Source organism: Podarcis liolepis, assembly GCF_965112155.1.
Source record: "Podarcis liolepis genome assembly, chromosome: 2".
NCBI lineage: Eukaryota > Metazoa > Chordata > Lepidosauria > Squamata > Lacertidae > Podarcis > Podarcis liolepis.
The window spans coordinates 41,442,669-41,461,512 of NC_139555.1; the positions used below are offsets into that span (position 1 = coordinate 41,442,669).

The window sequence follows — 18,844 nt, forward strand, 5'->3', positions numbered from 1 at the left end:
CATTAGAATACACCAATGTTCACTCTTAAAAGCCCTTTAATAGACATAGAGCACTAGTTTTAAGCTCCAGGGCTTGTTAGGCTGCTCACTTTCCAGTGACTTTCGAAAATCTGGTGGGCTAAGAGACTATAAAAATAAGAAAAAGGATAGGCCGCAATTAACTGGCCCTGAAACCTAAGTGTAGCTTTAGAGCAATGTCTTGATAATGAAGTGAGCTATAAATGCAACGATAATTTCCTATTCCAGATTTGCCTCCACCAACACTGCTAACAGATGCAGTTGTACCTTTAAAGTTTCCACTTCTTGCTTTAATCTTTGGTTGTCTGCTTGCAAGTCCCGGTTCCTCTGTTCAGCCTGTACCAGCTGAGCCTCCAACTCTGCTTCCAGTTCTCTGCTGCCCTCCTGAAATTCTGCCAGCTCGTCACGGGCCTCCTGGAAACTGTAAGAATGGTGATGATGAGTGAGGCATTACTCCAACCATGCCTCCATCCTCTCAATATGGTATTAGCAAGCCCTTAACTACTTCTTCCCACTGAACCTCAAAAGGACCAAAAGTATTTACTGCTGCATTATATGAAGGATTATTGTGTGGAGGTTAACCACGATTCTTGCTGAAAGCCTACTGAAAGAATTGCTGCACACTATCTATGTGCATCCCCATAGAAAGAAAAAAAATAGTCTTCCAAACAATAGAATCCTTTGTGTCACTTGAGACACATGCTTATTCAAAATACTGTGTCTCTTGTGATGCTATACTGTTTAAAGTTAATAAAGAGATTAATAAACAAGTTGTTTGGACACCAAGCAGTAGAAATCCCTGGGGCCCCAGAGAGCTGCTGTTTCCCCGTCCCCTTTAGTGCACTTCTCTTGCATCTAACTTACTCTCCAACCAGTGGAACATTTGTAGTTTGCCCTTCCTTTTCCCCTAGCAACCAGAATCCATCTTTCCTGTGGTGAGTTCACCTGAAATCAGGTGGAGGAGGAGGAGTTTGGATTTGATATCCCACTTTACCACTACCCTAAGGGGTCTCAAATGGGACGCGGGTGGCGCTGTGGGTAAAACCTCAGTGCCTAGGACTTGCCGATCGTATGGTCGGCGGTTCGAATCCCCGTGGCGGGGTGAGCTCCCGTCTTTCGGTCCCAGCTCCTGCCCACCTAGCAGTTCGAAAGCACTCCTAAGTGCAAGTAGATAAATAGGGACCGCTTTATAGCGGGAAGGTAAACGGCGTTTCCGTGCGCTGCACTGGTGCTGGCTCGCCAGAGCAGCTTTGTCACGCTGGTCACGTGACCCAGAAGTGTCTCCGGACAGCGCTGGCCCCCGGCCTCTTAAATGAGATGGGCGCACAACCGTAGAGTCGGACACGACTGGCCCGTACGGGCAGGGGTACCTTTACCTTTACCTTAAGGAGTCTCAAAGCAGCTAACAATCTCCTTTCCCTTCCTCCCCCACAACAAACACTCTGTGAGGTGAGAGACTTCAGAGAAGTGTGACTAGCCCAAGGTCACCCAGCAGCTGCATGTGGGGGAGCAGGGAAGCAAACCCGGTTCACCAGATTACGAGTCCACTGCTCCTAACCACTACACCACACTGGCTCTCCCTATAAGTTATTTTCTAAAAATATTACTACAGTAAGTGTGGCTGGATGTTAAAGAATCCTGTCCCTGCAAAAGGCAAAAGTGAAGGTTTTGCAAAGAGGCTTAGGCATGTCTCCTGCACTCATTCAGCTTGCAACCCATGGCCTAGCTTCTGTGCCCACATCTGGGTAACCACTGAAAGGTATTTGTAAACTGCAGCCAGTTTACAAAATTGCAAAATTGAGCAGCTAGATTGTTGACTTGACTGGGATCAGATGGTCTGAACATAGTAACACCGATCTGGCCTGACTACATTGGCTAACCGTCAGTTTCTGAGTGCAATTCAAAGTGTGGGTTTTGACCTATAGAGCCTTATGCTGCTCAGAACCCGCAATTCTTTAGGGACCACTTCTCCTTGGATTAATTTACCCAAACCCAGGGATTTTCAGAGGCCCCTCTATGTGTGCCTCTTCAGAGGGCGGTATAGAGGGTGACAACTTGAGAATGGGCTTTTTCAAGGGTTGCTATCCATTTGTAGAATCATAGAATCATAGAGTTGGAAGAGACCACAAGGGCCATCGAGTCCAGCCCCCTGCCAAGCAGGAAACCTCTCCCTATGAAAACCTAGCACCATCACTGTCAGCTTTCAGACACCAGGCTAAGACATTCCTATTTGCCCAGGCTTTTGATTAATTGGGATAATACTGTAGTATGTTTTCTGGCCTGTTTGTGGTGTTAATATTTTATTTCGGTACAGTAGGCTTCAACTTTTTTACAATATTACTGGATGAGTGCCTTTAGATAAAAAACTAAGTCACTTTGAGACTCTTAAAAGTGATGAATAAACAAGATACTAATAATCTGAGGATGCTGTTGAATCCTTTTTGCTATTGCTAAAAAAATTTGAAAACCACTGCCAATCCCCCGCAAATTTCCCAATAGTTTCTACCCATCCCTGTGTTACTCCTTAAAAACCGCACACCGCACACCTTTTTTAGGAAGCCAACATCACTGCTTTTTTTTTCTTTTCTTTTTCAAACCATACTGCTCTAGGCAAGAAGCAGCTAACAAGACTACAAGACTATACAAAAATTACCCACCAAGTCAGAACAATGAATCTACTATCTATCTAATCTCTGTGGGGGGTGGGGTGGGGGTTTCTGGTAGCCCATAATGGCTGTCTTTGTCTTTCATTCCATACCAGTATTCAGGCAGGAAACTGAATTCATTCAGATCATGCATGTGCTGGGCTGCTATCATGTAATATACAAGAATCAGAGGCTTAAACAGCATCCTAATCACTTGAGGGAGTCAGAAGCTCCTATAATCTCAGAACAACCTTATTTACCAAAATTAGGCTGCACTGTACCTAAACTAAACTTCAGTAAAACTAGAACTTTTAAAGATATACAGTTTAACCCCACAGTGAAGCATGAGACAATCTGCCAAAGGCAGCAATCAGCAGCATTCTTGAGATGATAAAGGACCCCATTGTTTGCAAAGGCAGATTTCAAACAGTGCAAGGCCACTACTGACAAAGAAATTCTATTCCTGCATCCCAGAGCACATAGCTCACAGCTTTGCTGAAGACACGTGGCTTCCAACCACAGTGGTACCTCGCAAGACGAATGCCTCGCAAGACAAAAAACTCGCTAGACGAAAGGTTTTTCCATTTCCAATTTGCCTCGCAAGACGAATTTCCCTATGGGCTTGCTTCGCAAGACGAAAACGTCTCGTGACTTTTTTTTCTTTGTCTAAAAACAAAGACATGTTTTGTTTATAAAGTTAATTTATTTTCCCTTAAATTTTTGAACTGCTCTTTACAGTATGTGTGACTTTAAAGAGCAGTTAATAAACTGTTGTTGTACCAAATTTGGCTTTGTTTGGACTTTTTTTGACCATAGGAACGCATTAATTGATTTTCAATGCATTCCTATGGGATTTCGTGCTTCGCAAGACGAAAAATTCGCTAGACGACAAAAATTGCAGAACGAATTAATTTCGTCTTGCGGGGCACCACTGCACTTGCTTCTTACTGCTGCGACAGACATTTAAAAGGTTACCTCAAAGACAGCAATTTAAATGCATTAACTACCTAGAAATGAAACTCAGTAAACTACTACTAGAACCATACCTTTGTTTATATTTCAAAGATAACTCCTTCCAGTATGCAGTTTCTTCCTCTGGACATGAGAACTCAGGGATTTCTTCACAGTCCATGATCATGGTCACCTGCAAAATCCAGAGTGTTTAATAGGAAGCTCCTGATATGGCCTACTGGTTTCAGACAAGCCCCAGGACTCTCAGCATTCCAAAGCAACAAGTAGAACTATACCTCACCTTCTATTCATCTCAAAAGAAATGAGTATGGGTGATTGGCATATTTTTTTATCAGCAATTAAAATGTTTTAAGTCTGGGTCATGCTGGCCACATGACCCAGAAGCTGTACGCCGGCTCCCTCGGCCAATAAAGCGAGATGAGCGCCGCAACCCCAGAGTCGGTCACGACTGGACCTAATGGTCAGGGATCCCTTTACCTTTACCTTTAGTCTGGGTTGAACCAGGCCACCAAGAGTTCTCTGAAGATGCATTGTTGCATTTAAATTGAATCCCACTTTAAATGTTTTGGGAAAACAAAATAAAAACACACCCAAAATGTACCATGCTATTCAAAGAAGGGTTAACAGAGTTGGAACAAATCCAGCTAAGGAATATGCAAATGATCACATTTTAAAGCAGACATTGGCTTTTCATCCAGGTGGTAAGACCTGTAATTACTGGAACTAACACTTCTATCACCCACTGAATAAGATCATAGAAGTAAAGTCTGGTCAGCCATTTAAGCCGAGCAAAGGTTTGTTCCTGCCCTACAGACAGTGAGAGGCTAAAAGGTTTCAAACTGCCCTTTCTCTAGCACCTGAATAATGAATAGAAATTGGCAGAGTGGCTCTACAACATTATCTGTTCAGAAGCACGAAGATAATGAACTGCTTTGGCATGCCAACACATAGGGTAGCACTTCAAGACTACAATGAAGGCATAGACAAAGCACTATAGCTGATGGAGGCTAGAAGCTCTACTAGAGGTATGGGGAATCTCCAGACTGTGACCCAATTAGGCCCAGCATGGGTCCTAATTTAGCCTGCTATCTCCCTTATACTACACAAAACTTGTTCCAAATCTGACATGGTATGTGACATCAGCTGAGGGCAGGTGGAAACATGGTTGCCAGTGCACAACCTTAAAGTAGACTCCTGATTGTGCTGATATCAATAGCACAGTTGATACCAGGAAGCTTGAACTGAGCACCTATCAGCACAATCAGGAGTCTACTTTAAGGTTCTAGCAGAGAACTTGCACAAGTGACGCTGACACAAAACCCCACGCATACATTAAGTAAAATAGAAAAATCGCCACCTGACCCCACCCACCATGGCCCCCTCCACCTCTTCCCCCCTTTTCTTCCTAATATAACACTAATGTCTCAACAAATGAAACTGATCTGTAGAAAATGTAACTTGAAAAAAGTCATTGCACATACTTTCATAAACCAAGAAATCTTTAATAAAAAATACATTAAACAAAAAACTGTGCTACTGATTTCCTCATGGGGAACTCCACAGTCAATCCTTGAAGCGACCTGCAAAGAATGCAAAAGCATTTTTTTTTGCAAGCTCCTTGCAAAGAACCCTGGTCAGCACTCCCCCTAGTGCTATGACCCTAATCCAGATAACTGAAGCTTTTTAAAATGTTAAACATAGGCAATCTCTCATAACACATCTAGTTTAGCACTCTGTAGTGCACGATTCCAAGCAGCATTTGTTCCTCCTGTTTTATTTTTCCTATTTAACAGGATTTATATAGCACTTGATCAAAACCTCTTAGCAAGTTACAATAAATATACATTAAGATTACCAATAAAGTTAGATATCAAAAGCAAGTTCAATTTTTTAAAAGGCCAATAGGACTCATTATATATACTTTTTTACTGCCCTTAAATCATATTCCCACAAAAGTTTGAAAAATAAAATAATAATAATACAATTAAAATTTAGTCAGCTGCTTCCTTCCAGAGCACTGTTAAAGCCCCCATTCCTTCAACAGATGATCACTGCTAGCATCTGAGTCAATGTTGTAGCCACTCAACTACAAAGAAGGCATTTGTTTTACTAACTTTTAAGGTGCCACACAGGAAGGAATGAACTGCATTCACGATAGCTTTTCATCCTCCGCATGTGTACAGATTCTAATGCTGTTAACCAAAGAATACTCCTGAATTCTGACAAGCATCAATAGTCATTTCTCCCTCCAGGGAAACAAACTGGCGCATCCCACATTTCTGTGACCCACATTTCTGACCTGAACATTCAAAGCACACACATAATATTCTACTTCATCTTACTGTATAAAACATGACAAAGAAAAAAATATAACAGTTAAGAACTACAGTTCTTAAACAGCAGTATCATCTGAGGCCAGTACTTTGAGAAAAGTATCATGAATAATGATAGTGGAGAAATATAAACACTGAGTAATCAAGAACAAACAAGGTAAATGTATTTCCTGCCCAATACTTTATAGATACAAAAAAGTCAAGGTGACATAAGTTAAATATAAATCTACTCCATATACAGTGGCACCTCGGGTTAAGTACCGTATTTTTCGCTCTATAAGACGCACCAGACCACAAGACGTGCCTAGTTTTTGGAGGAGGAAAACAAGAAAAAAATATTCTGAATCTCAGAAGCCAGAAAAACAAGAGGGATTGCTGCACAGCGAGAGCAGCGATCGCTCTTGCTGTTCTGGCTTCTGGGATAGCTGCGCAGCCTGCATTCGCTCCATAAGACGCGCACACATTTCCCCTTACTTTTTAGGAGGGAAAAAGTGAGTCTTATAGAGCAAAAAATACAGTACTTAGTTCGTTCCAGAGATCCGTACTTAACCTGAAACTGTTCTTAACCTGAAGCACCACTTTAGCTAATGGGGCCTCCTGCTGCTGCTGCACCACTGGAGCAAGATTTCTGTTCTCATCCTGAAGCAAAGTTCTTAACCTGAAGCACTATTTCTGGGTTAGCGGAGTCTGTAACCTGAAGCGTATGTAACCTGAAGTGTATGTAATCCGACGTACCACTGTACAGGACAACTTTTAAATGATAATTTTATAAAAACAGTATCATAGTCCAATGGCTAACAGATTGGAGGTCATGGAGATGAATATTTTGGTCACTGGTCTATGTTATTGTTTCAACTTATGGGTTACCTTTTTATTATTAATTTATTATTTAATTATTATTACCTTGACTTTTTTGTGTCCATCTAGAATATAGCTGCTAACCTATCATTTCTTACATTCTGTTACCCCCATTCCAATCACACAACTACACTGGATCATAACCAATGCACCTGATCCAGTATGGTCTCCCTGAACTGGGACAAAGAACCCTAGCATGTAAACAGACATCATTGCAATAAGTGACTCAAGGAATAGATCAAATTGCTAAGTGGCATTTTGGGACTTGGCAGACTCTGCCTTCTCAGTGTGGTAACATCAATGGTGTTTGTGCCAAGGTACTATTTAAAACAGTCTGCGCCATCCCAGGAATAAACTATTTGTGGGTTCTTCCACCCCATAGTGTGCTGTTTTCAAATGACTTCTTCCAAGGACTTCACTTGGATTTACAGTTTAAATTTAAAGCACCAAAATGGCAACATGAGACGCTTCAAACAAGCATGACTGAAGTAGTGCAACAGTAGTTTGCTCTCAGAGGCCTCTCAGAAATGAAACTCAACAGGTCTGGAAAAATACAGTCTGTTTCAAGTTGATTATGTTGTGGCTTAGGCCTAATAACATGGATAGCACAATTTCCAGAAAGATGATAATTGGCAACCATTGTGGAGAAGGGATTTCAAATGTAGTACATCTTTGCTTGCAAGTTTCCAGGCAGCGTCTTCACGAAACAGTCCTAAGCAAAAACACCACAGAAGTATAGAGGAAGTGAAAAACTAAGCAGATAAAGACTTCAAAAGCAGGCTAAGGTCCTCAGAACAGGTGGTTTATGAAGCATGAAGTCAAATCCTCCAACAGCACTGACTGACATTTTGCAAAGTCTAATGCGAGTACAGTGGTACCTCTGGTTACGTACTTAATTCGTTCCGGAGGTCCGTTCTTAACCTGAAACTGTTCTTAACCTGAAGCACCACTTTAGCTAATGGGGCCTCCTGCTGCTGCCGCGCCACAGGAGCACGATTTCTGTTCTCATCCTGAAGCAAAGTTCTTAACCCAAGGTACTATTTCTGGGTTAGTAGAGTCTGTAACCTGAAGAGTATGTAACCTGAAGCGTATGTAACCTGAGGTACCACTGTATAACTACTGATTTGTAAACTCTGTTTGGCCAATTAATGGAAAGGAAAGGAAATAAAATGTAAATGTGCACTAAGAATGCAAAAAAGTCTTCAAGAATAGGGAGTCCTCAACAGATAACTCTCTTCTCCCCCTCCACTCTGCAGCTCTAATCTAAAATCTTCAGAAACTGCTCGCACTAATGAAATTCCCTGTCGCAAAATGCACCTAGAACAATAGCAGTTTCGAACACTGAATGTGAGCCATACACTTAGGTTATTAAAGAAAGTCTCTACTGCACTCCAGTCAAGTCATTAGCAGCTTGAGAGCATCCCAAAAGAACTTTTCTACAGCTTTACATGCAGCCCCCGGAACATAACCCCCACACAATATGTGAGCCTACTGTAACTGCTGACTATGGCTAGCTAATTTCAATCTCTGATTTAAGGGCTAATCGTGGTTTCAATTTCCAAATTAAAGGCAACGTATGCCTAGTGGTAACTATGGCTACACTGGAAATGCTTAATTATACTTAACACTAATCTGGGGAAAGTGTGGGGAGCAGTTGGAAGGGGGATTGCCAGTTGGCCCAGCATAGCGTCTGAACAGAATTAGGAATAAAGCCCATCTTCCAGAGTCACTGCCACAGCTTCTGTGTTGCCTTCAAAAAAGAAAAAGGATTTGCAAAGCAGAGGTTCAAACTGAAAAATGAGCTTGTGTGCATATGTACCACTAAGTACAATGTTCTAAAAAATGTTATGCACAGTATTATTCCTTAATTGTATTCTTACAATCTATGTAGGAAAGCAACTAGAAAATGGCACAGACACACATCTTTGTGATGTGTAAGATTAGAGCACAAGTATGAGACAAATGGACAGCAGACAAGCTTGAATTCTGCCAGATACATCTCTAAGACTCCTCTCTGATCACATCCCAAAGACACATGTTTTGAGGTCACTTCATGTTCACTTCACTGCACATTTTAAAAAGCATGTAGGAAGCAGTCATAAATTTATGAGGGGGGACAAATACCGAATTCACATTTTAAGTGGCGATTACTCAAGCAAACAATTATTTATCTTCCTCAGAAGTGTGTTTTAGCATTATCATAAGATCTAACTCACTTCAGAATACTGAATCATATGCTTCTGGCAACTGGCTGGGAGAGGATGTCAGCATTTCCTGAAACCTGTGTTTATCAGATGCTGCTCTGGAATCTACAGAGACTAGTAAGGTCACATGATGATTACTCAATGAAAGGTCTCAGTACTACTAAAAACAACCAGTTTCATCAAGGAAAGGAAGAATTTACAAACTGCAGCCTCTGATCACCTCTTCACTGATACCAGCTGCCCAGTAAGCTTACAAAAAAATGATGAATGAAGTTGTAGAGTACCAAAAGAAGAGAACAAAACTATATCCACCCATGGGGGCAGAGCAGCAGAATAAAGTGTGTGGCACATGTAGAGAACCAGGGAAGATCAGGGTTCAGAACAGGTCGCTGTTCATTTCCTTTTTGTACCTGTTCAAATAAAAGCAACACCTCTCAAGACTATATGATGGCAAATAAGAACTGTAAAGAGAATCTACACTGCAGTTGCATTTAGATGTACGTGGTAAGCTATGGTTATGGTTTACCATGGATGCAGAGATCATTCTCACTTTACTTCTCCCTACTAACGAGCAGCAGCAACAAGCTATAATCCTTGGCTCAACAGAACAGGGGACTGAGATGTATTTTTCTCCAAAGAAGCTGCCGTTTGGAGCAAAGCAAAACTTGATGCTCGGTTTGGACACTAGGTGAGAGCCAACATGTTAGTTGTGGAAGTGGTAATGTGGCACAGCTTAACTGCCACAAAGTACAATAAAGGTAGCAAGTAAGCAATATATTTTGAATGTGCAAGTCACTCAATGGATTTGGCTGTTGCTCTGAACAAGATTCCTGCTACCAGGATGGCCGTTGGATGAGTGGTTGCTACAAGTGAGTATGAACCATAACACTTAACCAAAGGTGATGGTTTGTATTTCCACTTGCAATCAAAAGCAATTTCTGCATTCAATGTGAACTAGTAACCATGGCTTACTGTGAATTACCCAAAGAGAGTTCTGCATTTATAATTTTTTTTAAGCCATCTGCAAGAACAAGGAAAGCAAATGTGTGGTGTGGTAGGGGAAACTTAACATGATTCTTTATACGATGACCTAAGTTCTTCTGAGAAGCTTTATCAAAATTAAGGATAGCATTCATTCAATAGGACCCATGGAGGGGAAGGTGGGAAGTCCAGAGATTCAGGGAAATATCTAAATATGGATATGTAATTTGTATTGTTATAACTCTATATCTGTAAAATCAAATAAAAATTATTTCAAAAAAAAAAGTATAACATTCCTTCAATCTTTCCCTGCCATTTTACTGGGGGTGGGGGGACTTATTTAGTGTTCCTCTGGCAAGTACATTACTCAAACAAAAACTACCTCAATTGCAATAGCCTCAAATGCACATTTATTTCCAGTTCCTAAACCTAGATACAAGAACGTCAGAGAACCAATGAGGGGGGTGGGGAACCTATCAATCTATAGTCATTAGTCTACATTTCAAAGCACAGCATTATGGTGCCAGACTTCAGTTTTTGAGACCAGTTAAATGTTCTCACTGAACTGGTTTACTAAAATGCATATATCCTTAAAATGGCATTAACAAAATAAACTCAATATTTGTCACAGACAGCACACAAACAACTTCCTTGGAGGAAAATGAAAACAGAATGCCCTTTAATTTGGAATCAGTTCTAGAAACTGATTCTAAAGTCTGAAATATCTCAATACTGCATACACAAATATAGTACTTTAACACAGATTAGTTCGTGAGCACTGTGCTGTGTTTTACTTTCTTTTTCATAACACCTTATTAACCTTTCTAAGCCCCAAATATGAAGGAATGATGCACATACAAGTTTTATATACACTAGACCAATAGCTGAGTTGCATGATCTCCTTTCCCTTCCTTGGAATAGTAAATGATCATGATACAGCTAAATCTAGTGAAACTTTCATCAGCTTATTTCTCCCTTAAAAGCTTGTTTGCTGTTGCCACATATCAAAGTTTGTATTGGTCCCAGCATTAACTTGAAAAGCATGCACTTTGTAAATGATGCAATTTTAGGCAATCAGTGTTCACATGTCCTCAGAGCTGCAGAGTCTCACTCTCTCTAAACTCAGTTGTGAATCAGCCACTCCCTCCCCTTTGCTCTTATTATTGCCAAGCAGCAAGCCTCCTGGACGCAGCTCTGACGCTCTCAAGTACTTATTACAAAGCTCTACACTTTTAAAGAGAAGTCATCCTAAATCAGGCCCTAACTGCATATTGTGGCCAGAAGCCACACTGCATGCACATAGTTCAATGTAAACTTCCCCTGACTTTTTTTTTTAATGAAAAGTAGCAACTGGAGGCAGCAATAATAAATAAAGGCAGGAGAGGGCTCTTACCACTTTCCCTGCTAACCATTCTCCTTCCAATGTCACTCATGCAAAACTGCACCCCACCCCTGCAACATAAGAGATACATGTTCACATATTTTCACCTGCAGTGAGAAAGGAAAGCCTGAGGTGAAAGAATTTTGGAATTTCACCTACAGGCACCTAAACAGCAGCAGTTTGATACCTGCAAGTCCATTGCAAAAAGCAATGCTGAAGACATGTATCAACATTTCAGTCTAATATATATTGTTACAGATAATGTATCATAAAGACAAATTGACAAGAACCCTCCACAATAGAATATTTGCCCATGTTATAGAACCAGCAGTATGCCCATGCACTCAAGACACAAAACCAGATTATGATGTTTCATCTTGACAGAAGACCACGCAACAATGATCCACTACTGCTCCACATTCATTTTCAACCTCCAAGCTCTCAATAAACCCACAAAAGAACATAACCTACTGGTGCCCGGCTATTTCCCTACCGATAAAACCTGCAGGATGTGTCCACTTTCTTCATGGGGCCCTAGGACTGGACTATACTGTAACCACACAAGGCTTTTAACTGAAGCTATACTGGAGTTCCATGTAATCTCTGGCTTTTAATGTTTGGATGGAACCAGAAAAAATTAAGGGTTATGTTTGCAGCATACAGTACAAACCATTAGGCAAAGAGGTCACCAGGCATTTGAGAAATCTGCACCAATAGTTATAATAATCATACTTCTTATTAACATTTATTCATCACCTACAGAAGAATGTCAAGTAGACTAACCATAAAAAGACAAAATAAAAACATCAAAGTTACACATTTTAAAATACGTAACACAAGCAATCATTAAGTATATTACAGCACAATTCAGAAACATCAGTATGTCTTGTCATCAGTATGTTCCCCAGAAAAAGTGACCAATGAAGTAACAAGTTAAAATATACCCTCAAAAGCAGGAAAAGTTTGGTCTTTGCCTGGTGCCGAAAAGATGTTAATGTGGTTGCCAGGAAAGCCTCTTTGGGGACATCATGCCAAGACTCTGACATCAAATCTATCTACATCGTGAAAGATAAACTAAAGGCTTTCACCTCCTATCCTATCTGAAGTAGCTGAACTCTCCATGAAGGCTTTACTTTCCAGAGTCTGAACCCCATCTCATATGAATCTGCAAGGGCCAATACCATGAAAGCAGTTGTATCACCATAAATTTGAGTGTAAGATATGTCCAATACCAACAATGCAAAAATTGCCACTGTGATTGCAGAACATGGTTTAAGACATACGTGGTAAGGGCAAAAAAACCGGATGGGTCAGGGAGCAACGAGAACAGCAGCAACTAAGATTTTACTCTGCAGCTGTCTCAAACAAAAAGCCTTCAGCTCTTTGGGGCAGAAAACCATAATTAGGATTTGCTTTGCGTGATTTGGTGGGTAGGTGTTTTTTGTTGTTGTTGTTGTTTACTTTTGATCCAAAATAGCCACCTTCCAACAACTTGATTATCTCAAAAATAAAATGCAGCATCTGTAACCATACCTGCCTCTTCCCTCCACTAAGCAAAAGAAAAATATTTTCAGTGACTCATGGGAACTTAGTGCTCTGACATCATCAGTATATTTGTGTATCCTAGCAACCATCTGACAGCAAAACACCTAAGCTTTTCCCTTTCCCCAATTTGGCACGCTAGTAGTTATAGCTTCTACAGTGAAAATCAACATTAACAAAGGAGGAGTTGTTTGTATAAAACATCTGCTATTATCATTATTACAGTATTGGTGTACATGTAGAAGACAGACTATATCCAGTGTGATCAACTATTTGACACAGGAGAAGGGTGCAGAGGGAGTGGAGGGAAATGGAGGCAAGAGTAATAAGGGGAGTAGGGGGAGATAGGCTTTCAGTTCACTTCAGTTGCATATAATGGAAGCAACCTCATTTTTTGTTCTCATCCCTATTCACATGTAAGAAGAGGGTGGGGGCGGGGCGGTTACTGGTTTATATCGTTTTTGTTCTTTGTCTTGTATTTTTTATGATGGGCACTGCCCTGAAATCTACAGGTGAGGGGTGGTATAAAATTTCATAAATAATAATAATCTCATTTTCAGAGTAAAAGGAGACCCAGGGCAGTGGAGTTGAATCCTGACCCTTCCTCACCTTATCTGTCCATTTCCAATTACTGCAGGCTTTCTCCCCTGGATGAGGTGCAACACAAGAAGGGAGCCCAATGGGATTTAACAGAGGAAGACATTATTCACCTCACCTAGACAGCTTTCGATGTAAACATTAAAAACATACGCATTTAATATATACAGTGTGACATGTGACCAAGTGTCTCAGCATGTCCAGCTTAACCTTAAAGGGTTAAGCCAAATCCTTAAAGTGGGCAGTCATCTTTTTCCTATCACAACACACAAAGACTCAGAAGGAAGGTCATATACTCTTTGACACCTCCTCCTAATTTAAAAGCAGGGTTTACTCGCTTGGGAAATTCACAAACATCCAAAAAAAAAAGACCTTGCAAGAGACGGCCCTGAGTCACTCCTGGGAACAGACTTCAATACCGGAAGGAATCCAAGCCGCCCAAGATTTTACACACACGGGGATTTGGGCCTCGCTTGTCGTAGAGCCTTATCAGCTGGAACAAAAGCTGCGCGAGGTACCTGGCGAAGGTTGCCAGAGGCAGGAAGAGAAAGGAAAAGTCAGGGCGGCCACAGGGTTGGCCAGGAGCTGGAAGTCACTCACAGGCCAAACGCCGAAGCTCAACCGACTGGAGCCTGGAGCCCTTAAATGGAGGCCTGAGAAGCGGCAACAGGATGCCCGCTTCTGACGAAGCGCTGGGCTGGCACGAAAGGGGGCTGGTGCCGGCGGTGCAGAACCGGAGGCAGGCCTTCATCTGAGGCCTACCGGGGAGCGGGGAGGGCAGCGGCGGCGGGCCGTGAGGTGAGTCACGAGGCCAGCAGCAGCAGCCGGAACCCTTCGGCGCTAACGGTCCAGGGCAAGGGAGGGCAGGTTCCGGGCGGGGCGCCGAGGCGTCACAGGGCGGCGCTGGCCGACAGCGTGGCGGGCGGCGGTGGCGCCACCAACAGAGGAGCGACAAACGGCCGCCTCCTCCCCTGCCTGAGCGGTGGCAGGGAAAGGAGGGCAGCGAGTCCACGGGGGGGGGGGGTGAGGAGGGAGGCCGCCTGCCCGCCGCTCCCTAATGGATGAATGACACGGCTTCAAGCCAGTGACAGTCGGCCATGGCTCCCCTTCCGACTAATAGAAGGCCGGCAGGGGCGGAATCTGCCCCGTTGTCGCTTCGCAACCAATCCGGCACGAGCTCGCGACGAAGGAGTGAAGCAGTTGTGCGCCCGGTGGGGGGGGGGAGTTAGGACCGGGGTGGGGTGGGGGCTCACCTGGCTTCGGCGGTACCTCAGCCCCGCTCGCGCACTTCAAAAAGTCCACCCACCCTCGCACACAACACACGCTCTCTCTCTCACACACACTTGCTCCACTAGACCCACCCTTGTTCCTCCTCGCGCTCCTCAACCGTCCAGCGGCGCTCTCCTCCTACCACTGCCGACGCCGCTGCTGCCACCGCATCGCCTCAGTCGCTGACACAGCTCCGAACCCTGCCTCATCCGGGCAACCCACCGCCTTGGCTACGTCACAGCAGAAGGCGAGGTCCGCCACGAGACAAGCACAACCCCGCTCGGGGGCGGAGCCAGCCAGCTTGAACGGCAGGCCGCGGGAGAGGGGGCGGGGCCATGTAGATTTGGTCACGCCCTTCTCGAGCGCGCGCCGTGCCTATTCTGAGACTCGCGCGTGATACTAAAAGCAAAATTAAAACTTTAATGTTCCTGTAGCGGTTTTGCTGATTTTGTTGCGACAAACCAACCCACTGGCGATCACACATGTAGCGCAATCCAAATACGTACATGCAAATGACACGTATTACCCAGGTAAGTGTGTGCAGGATTGCAACCTAGTTGTGTGTTCCAAATATTCAGTGTGGTCAATCTCTTCCTACCTGCATGGTTTCCAAGACCAATCAGAACGGATTTTGTTCCATTTCTTCCCTATACCTATCCAGCAATGTGAAAAGAAAAGAAAAGAAAAGTCTTACATTGTTAATACTGTATAATAAATAGTGGGTTGTTGGGTGTGTTCTATTTTTTTTTCTTCCTTTTGCTCAAGTGATGCTTAGCTTCTTTCACTGGTAGATAGGATGCATATAGCAGTACCCAAGAAGTAATACCTATCACTAGTACAGTACTTAGAAGATCTACACGGGTTGCCTGTTTGATTCCAGGTGTGATGCGAAGTGTGATTCTGACTTACAAAGCCTTAGGGTAGTATCTAACTAAGCTTTACTCAGAGTAGGCTCATTTAAATTAATGAACATGACTAAGATTAGACCACTGATTTCAATAGGTCTGTTCTGAGGGGAAAGGTTAGTTGAATCCCAACCATAAACTGCAATATTATGTACATTTACATGGGAAAAACACAGACATATTTTATTAGAGAACATGGATAGATGTATGTTACTAAACAGCCTGGGACTTCCTACCTTGTAGGAAGAAACTGGTTTCTTAAAGATGAAGCCCTTCTACCAGTGCCCCTTTCTACACAAAAGAGGTCTTTTCTGAACAGAACAGCGTTAGTGTTTCAGGAAGATGATGTAGTAGTTCATGCTAAGCTGTGTGAGACATTCTATCTTGTTCACAGGAAGTTAAAACAGGAAGGAGGACAGGAAGGAGACTTAGCTGAGATCTGCTTCCTAGATATGCCTGCCAGTATTGAGATCTTCCTGAGATAGTTTCAGAAACAGAAATAGCAAACATTGTGTGCTAAATTTGAAGAAGAGACAGGCAGAAAGTGGCTGGACATATCGCTAGTGTTTTTAATATTCTTTCTTCGTTTCCTTAACTCTGTTCTGAGATGTCCACCACCTCTTGTTTTTCTCTCCATTCTCAGTCACTGCTTGAATTACAGAAAGGTCAGAGGTAGCAAAACTCCCTTAATTTTTCACTGATCCCCTTGGCTCCTGTTTTTAAAATCACATCACTACTGGTGATGTGATTTGATTTGATTCAATTAGGCGTGGAAGGTCAATGGCTTGCTTGTGGATTTCATTGAGGGTCCCTGAACACCCTTCTCCCCTAATATGAACATCGTTCCCAGCATTGCATTGACAGGATCCATCTTTTGCTCAAGATCCATTTTTTTATTGCCCAAATTGATCCGGTACGTGTTTGACAATTCCAACTTTTTCCTCTTTGGCTTTCCTGTACTGGATCTTGATTCTGCCCCTGCTCAAACTCTCCTGCTATGGCTCTCCATTGTTCTTAGTTAATGCATTCAGCAGACATCCTTACTTAAGCCACACCCAGTGCACCAATATGTCTAAAACACCAGACAGGCAAATGCTGCTTTAGTGCCTGTTAATTTCTGATGATATGAAGTAGCATTATATGATGGAAGGAACATAAGAAGAGCCCTTCTGGATCTGATCAAGGACCCATCTAGTCCAGAAATCTATTCTCACAGTGGGCATCAAAGTTCCTTTTGGAAGCCTGAACGCAGACCCAGAGTGCAACAGCACTCGCCCTCTCATGATACCAAGCAGCTGGTATTCAGAGGAATGCTGCCTCTAGTGCTGGAGGTGGTACGTAGCCGTCATCACTAGTATCTGTTGATAGCCTTGTCCTCCCATTAATTATATAATCCCCATTTAATAATAATAATAATAATAACACTAATAATAATAATTTATTATTTGTACCCTGCCCATCTGGCTGAGTTTCCCCAGCCACTCTGGGCGGCTTCCAATCGAGTGTTAAAAACAATACAGCATTAAATATTAAAAACTTCCCTAAACAGGGCTGCCTTCAGATGTCTTTTAAAGATAGGATAGCTGCTTATTTCCTTCACATCTGAAGGGAGGGCATTCCACAGGGCGGGCGCCACTACCAAGAAGGCCTTCTGTCTGGTTCCCTGTAACCTCACGTCTCGCAATGAGAGAACCACCAGAAGGCCCTCGGTGCTGGATCTTAGTGTCCGGGCTGAACGATGGGGGTGGAGATGCTCCTTCAGGTATACAGGACCGAGGCTGTTTAGGGCTTTAAAGGTCAGCACCAACACTTTGAATTGTGCTCGGAAACTTTGTGTTGGAGAGAGGGAGTGGTGTGGTGTGGGTGTGGTGTGTGTAATATATATATCGTATCCCTACTTGCCATTTTCCTTCGTCTCTGAGCTGCTTCAGCTTCTTGATCATTTTGGTTGCTCTTCTTTGAAATCTTTCCAGCTCTATGATATACTTTTTGAAGATATTCTAGGAGGCAGAAATGTATATGTGCTTAACTGTGGCTTCATTGTGCCTAGTGCTTAACAGCACTGGACTCAGGACAGACCTTTAAAGAAGACCACTTACTGCTTCCCAATCCATTAACTCCTGTCCTATGGCGGCCACTATTACTGATCAGGCCAAGGCCAAAGTATAGTGTCTGGTTCAGACTGAATAAATGAAAGTAACTGGAGCACCTGCTATTTAGACTGCAGTCCCCCTAAAGGGACGAACCAGAGCCTTTCCTGCAAGACTGAGAAGAATGAAGTAGGAACTACAGGTGCCTTGCTTTCATGTAAAAACTATCCTTAATAGCTGCTGCCCCTTATGTGGTACTGGAAGTGACTTGGATGGTTTTCTTGCTTGCTACAGTGGTACCTCGGGTTAAGATCTTAATTCAGTGGTACCTCGGGTTAAGATCTTAATTCATTCTGGAGGTCCATTCTTAACCTGAAACTGTTCTTAACCTGAGGTACCACTTTAGCCAATGTGGCCTCCCTCTGCCGCCGCCGCGCAATTTCTGTTCTCATCCTGAAGCAAAGTTCTTAACCAGAGTTACTATTTCTGGGTTAGTGGAGTCTGTAACCTGAAGCATCTGTAACCCGAGGTACTACTGTATGTTGTCCAAGGTTGGTCTCAGTGGGGGACTCTGGGCTCTCAAATTTCAGCAGGGCACTGTGCGATGCTGATATTTGGCACCACTCACACCACAGCATCGTTGTGGCACCCCCTACAGCCCAGGGCCCAGTGCGACCACACCTGTCTCACCACCATAAAACCATCTGAAGGAGCGTCTCCACCCCCATCGTTAAGCCCAGACACTGAGATCCAGCGCTGAGGGCCTTCTGGTGGTTCCCTCATTGTGAGAAGTGAGGTTACAGGGAACCAGACAGAGGGCCTTCTCGGTAGTGGCGCCCACCCTGTGGAACGCCCTCCCTTCAGATGTGAAGGAAATAAGCAGCTATCCTATCTTTAAAAGACATCTGAAGGCAGCCCTGTTTAGGGAAGTTTTTAATATGTAATTCTGTACTGTTTTCAACACTTGATTGGGAGCCGCCCAGAGTGGCTGGGGAAACTCAGCCAGATGGGCGGGGTATAAATAATAAATTATTATTATTATTATCATC

At 43.0% G+C, this 18,844-nt stretch overlaps 1 protein-coding gene across 12 annotated transcripts in view; it reads right to left on the reverse strand.

Moving 5' to 3' along the window:
* NDEL1 (nudE neurodevelopment protein 1 like 1) overlaps positions 1-18,844 on the reverse strand; it is a 47,255-nt gene that overhangs the window by 17,152 nt on the left and 11,259 nt on the right. For 2 of the 12 annotated variants that reach the window (XR_014522125.1, XM_083487635.1), the window contains exons 1-3: positions 14,893-15,077; positions 3,710-3,807; positions 286-439 (exon numbers count right to left, since the gene is read on the reverse strand). Coding sequence is in view for 8 of the 12 variants with exons in the window: in XM_083487635.1 (XP_083343761.1) it covers positions 286-439; positions 3,710-3,801 (246 nt within the window). In the remaining 4 variants the exon portion in view is untranslated. Of the gene's footprint in view, positions 1-285; positions 440-3,709; positions 3,808-13,543; positions 13,662-14,049; positions 14,656-14,892; positions 15,078-18,844 lie in introns of those variants that run through there. The other 10 variants (XR_014522126.1, XM_083487634.1, XM_083487633.1 and 7 more) reach the window with 8 other exon arrangements.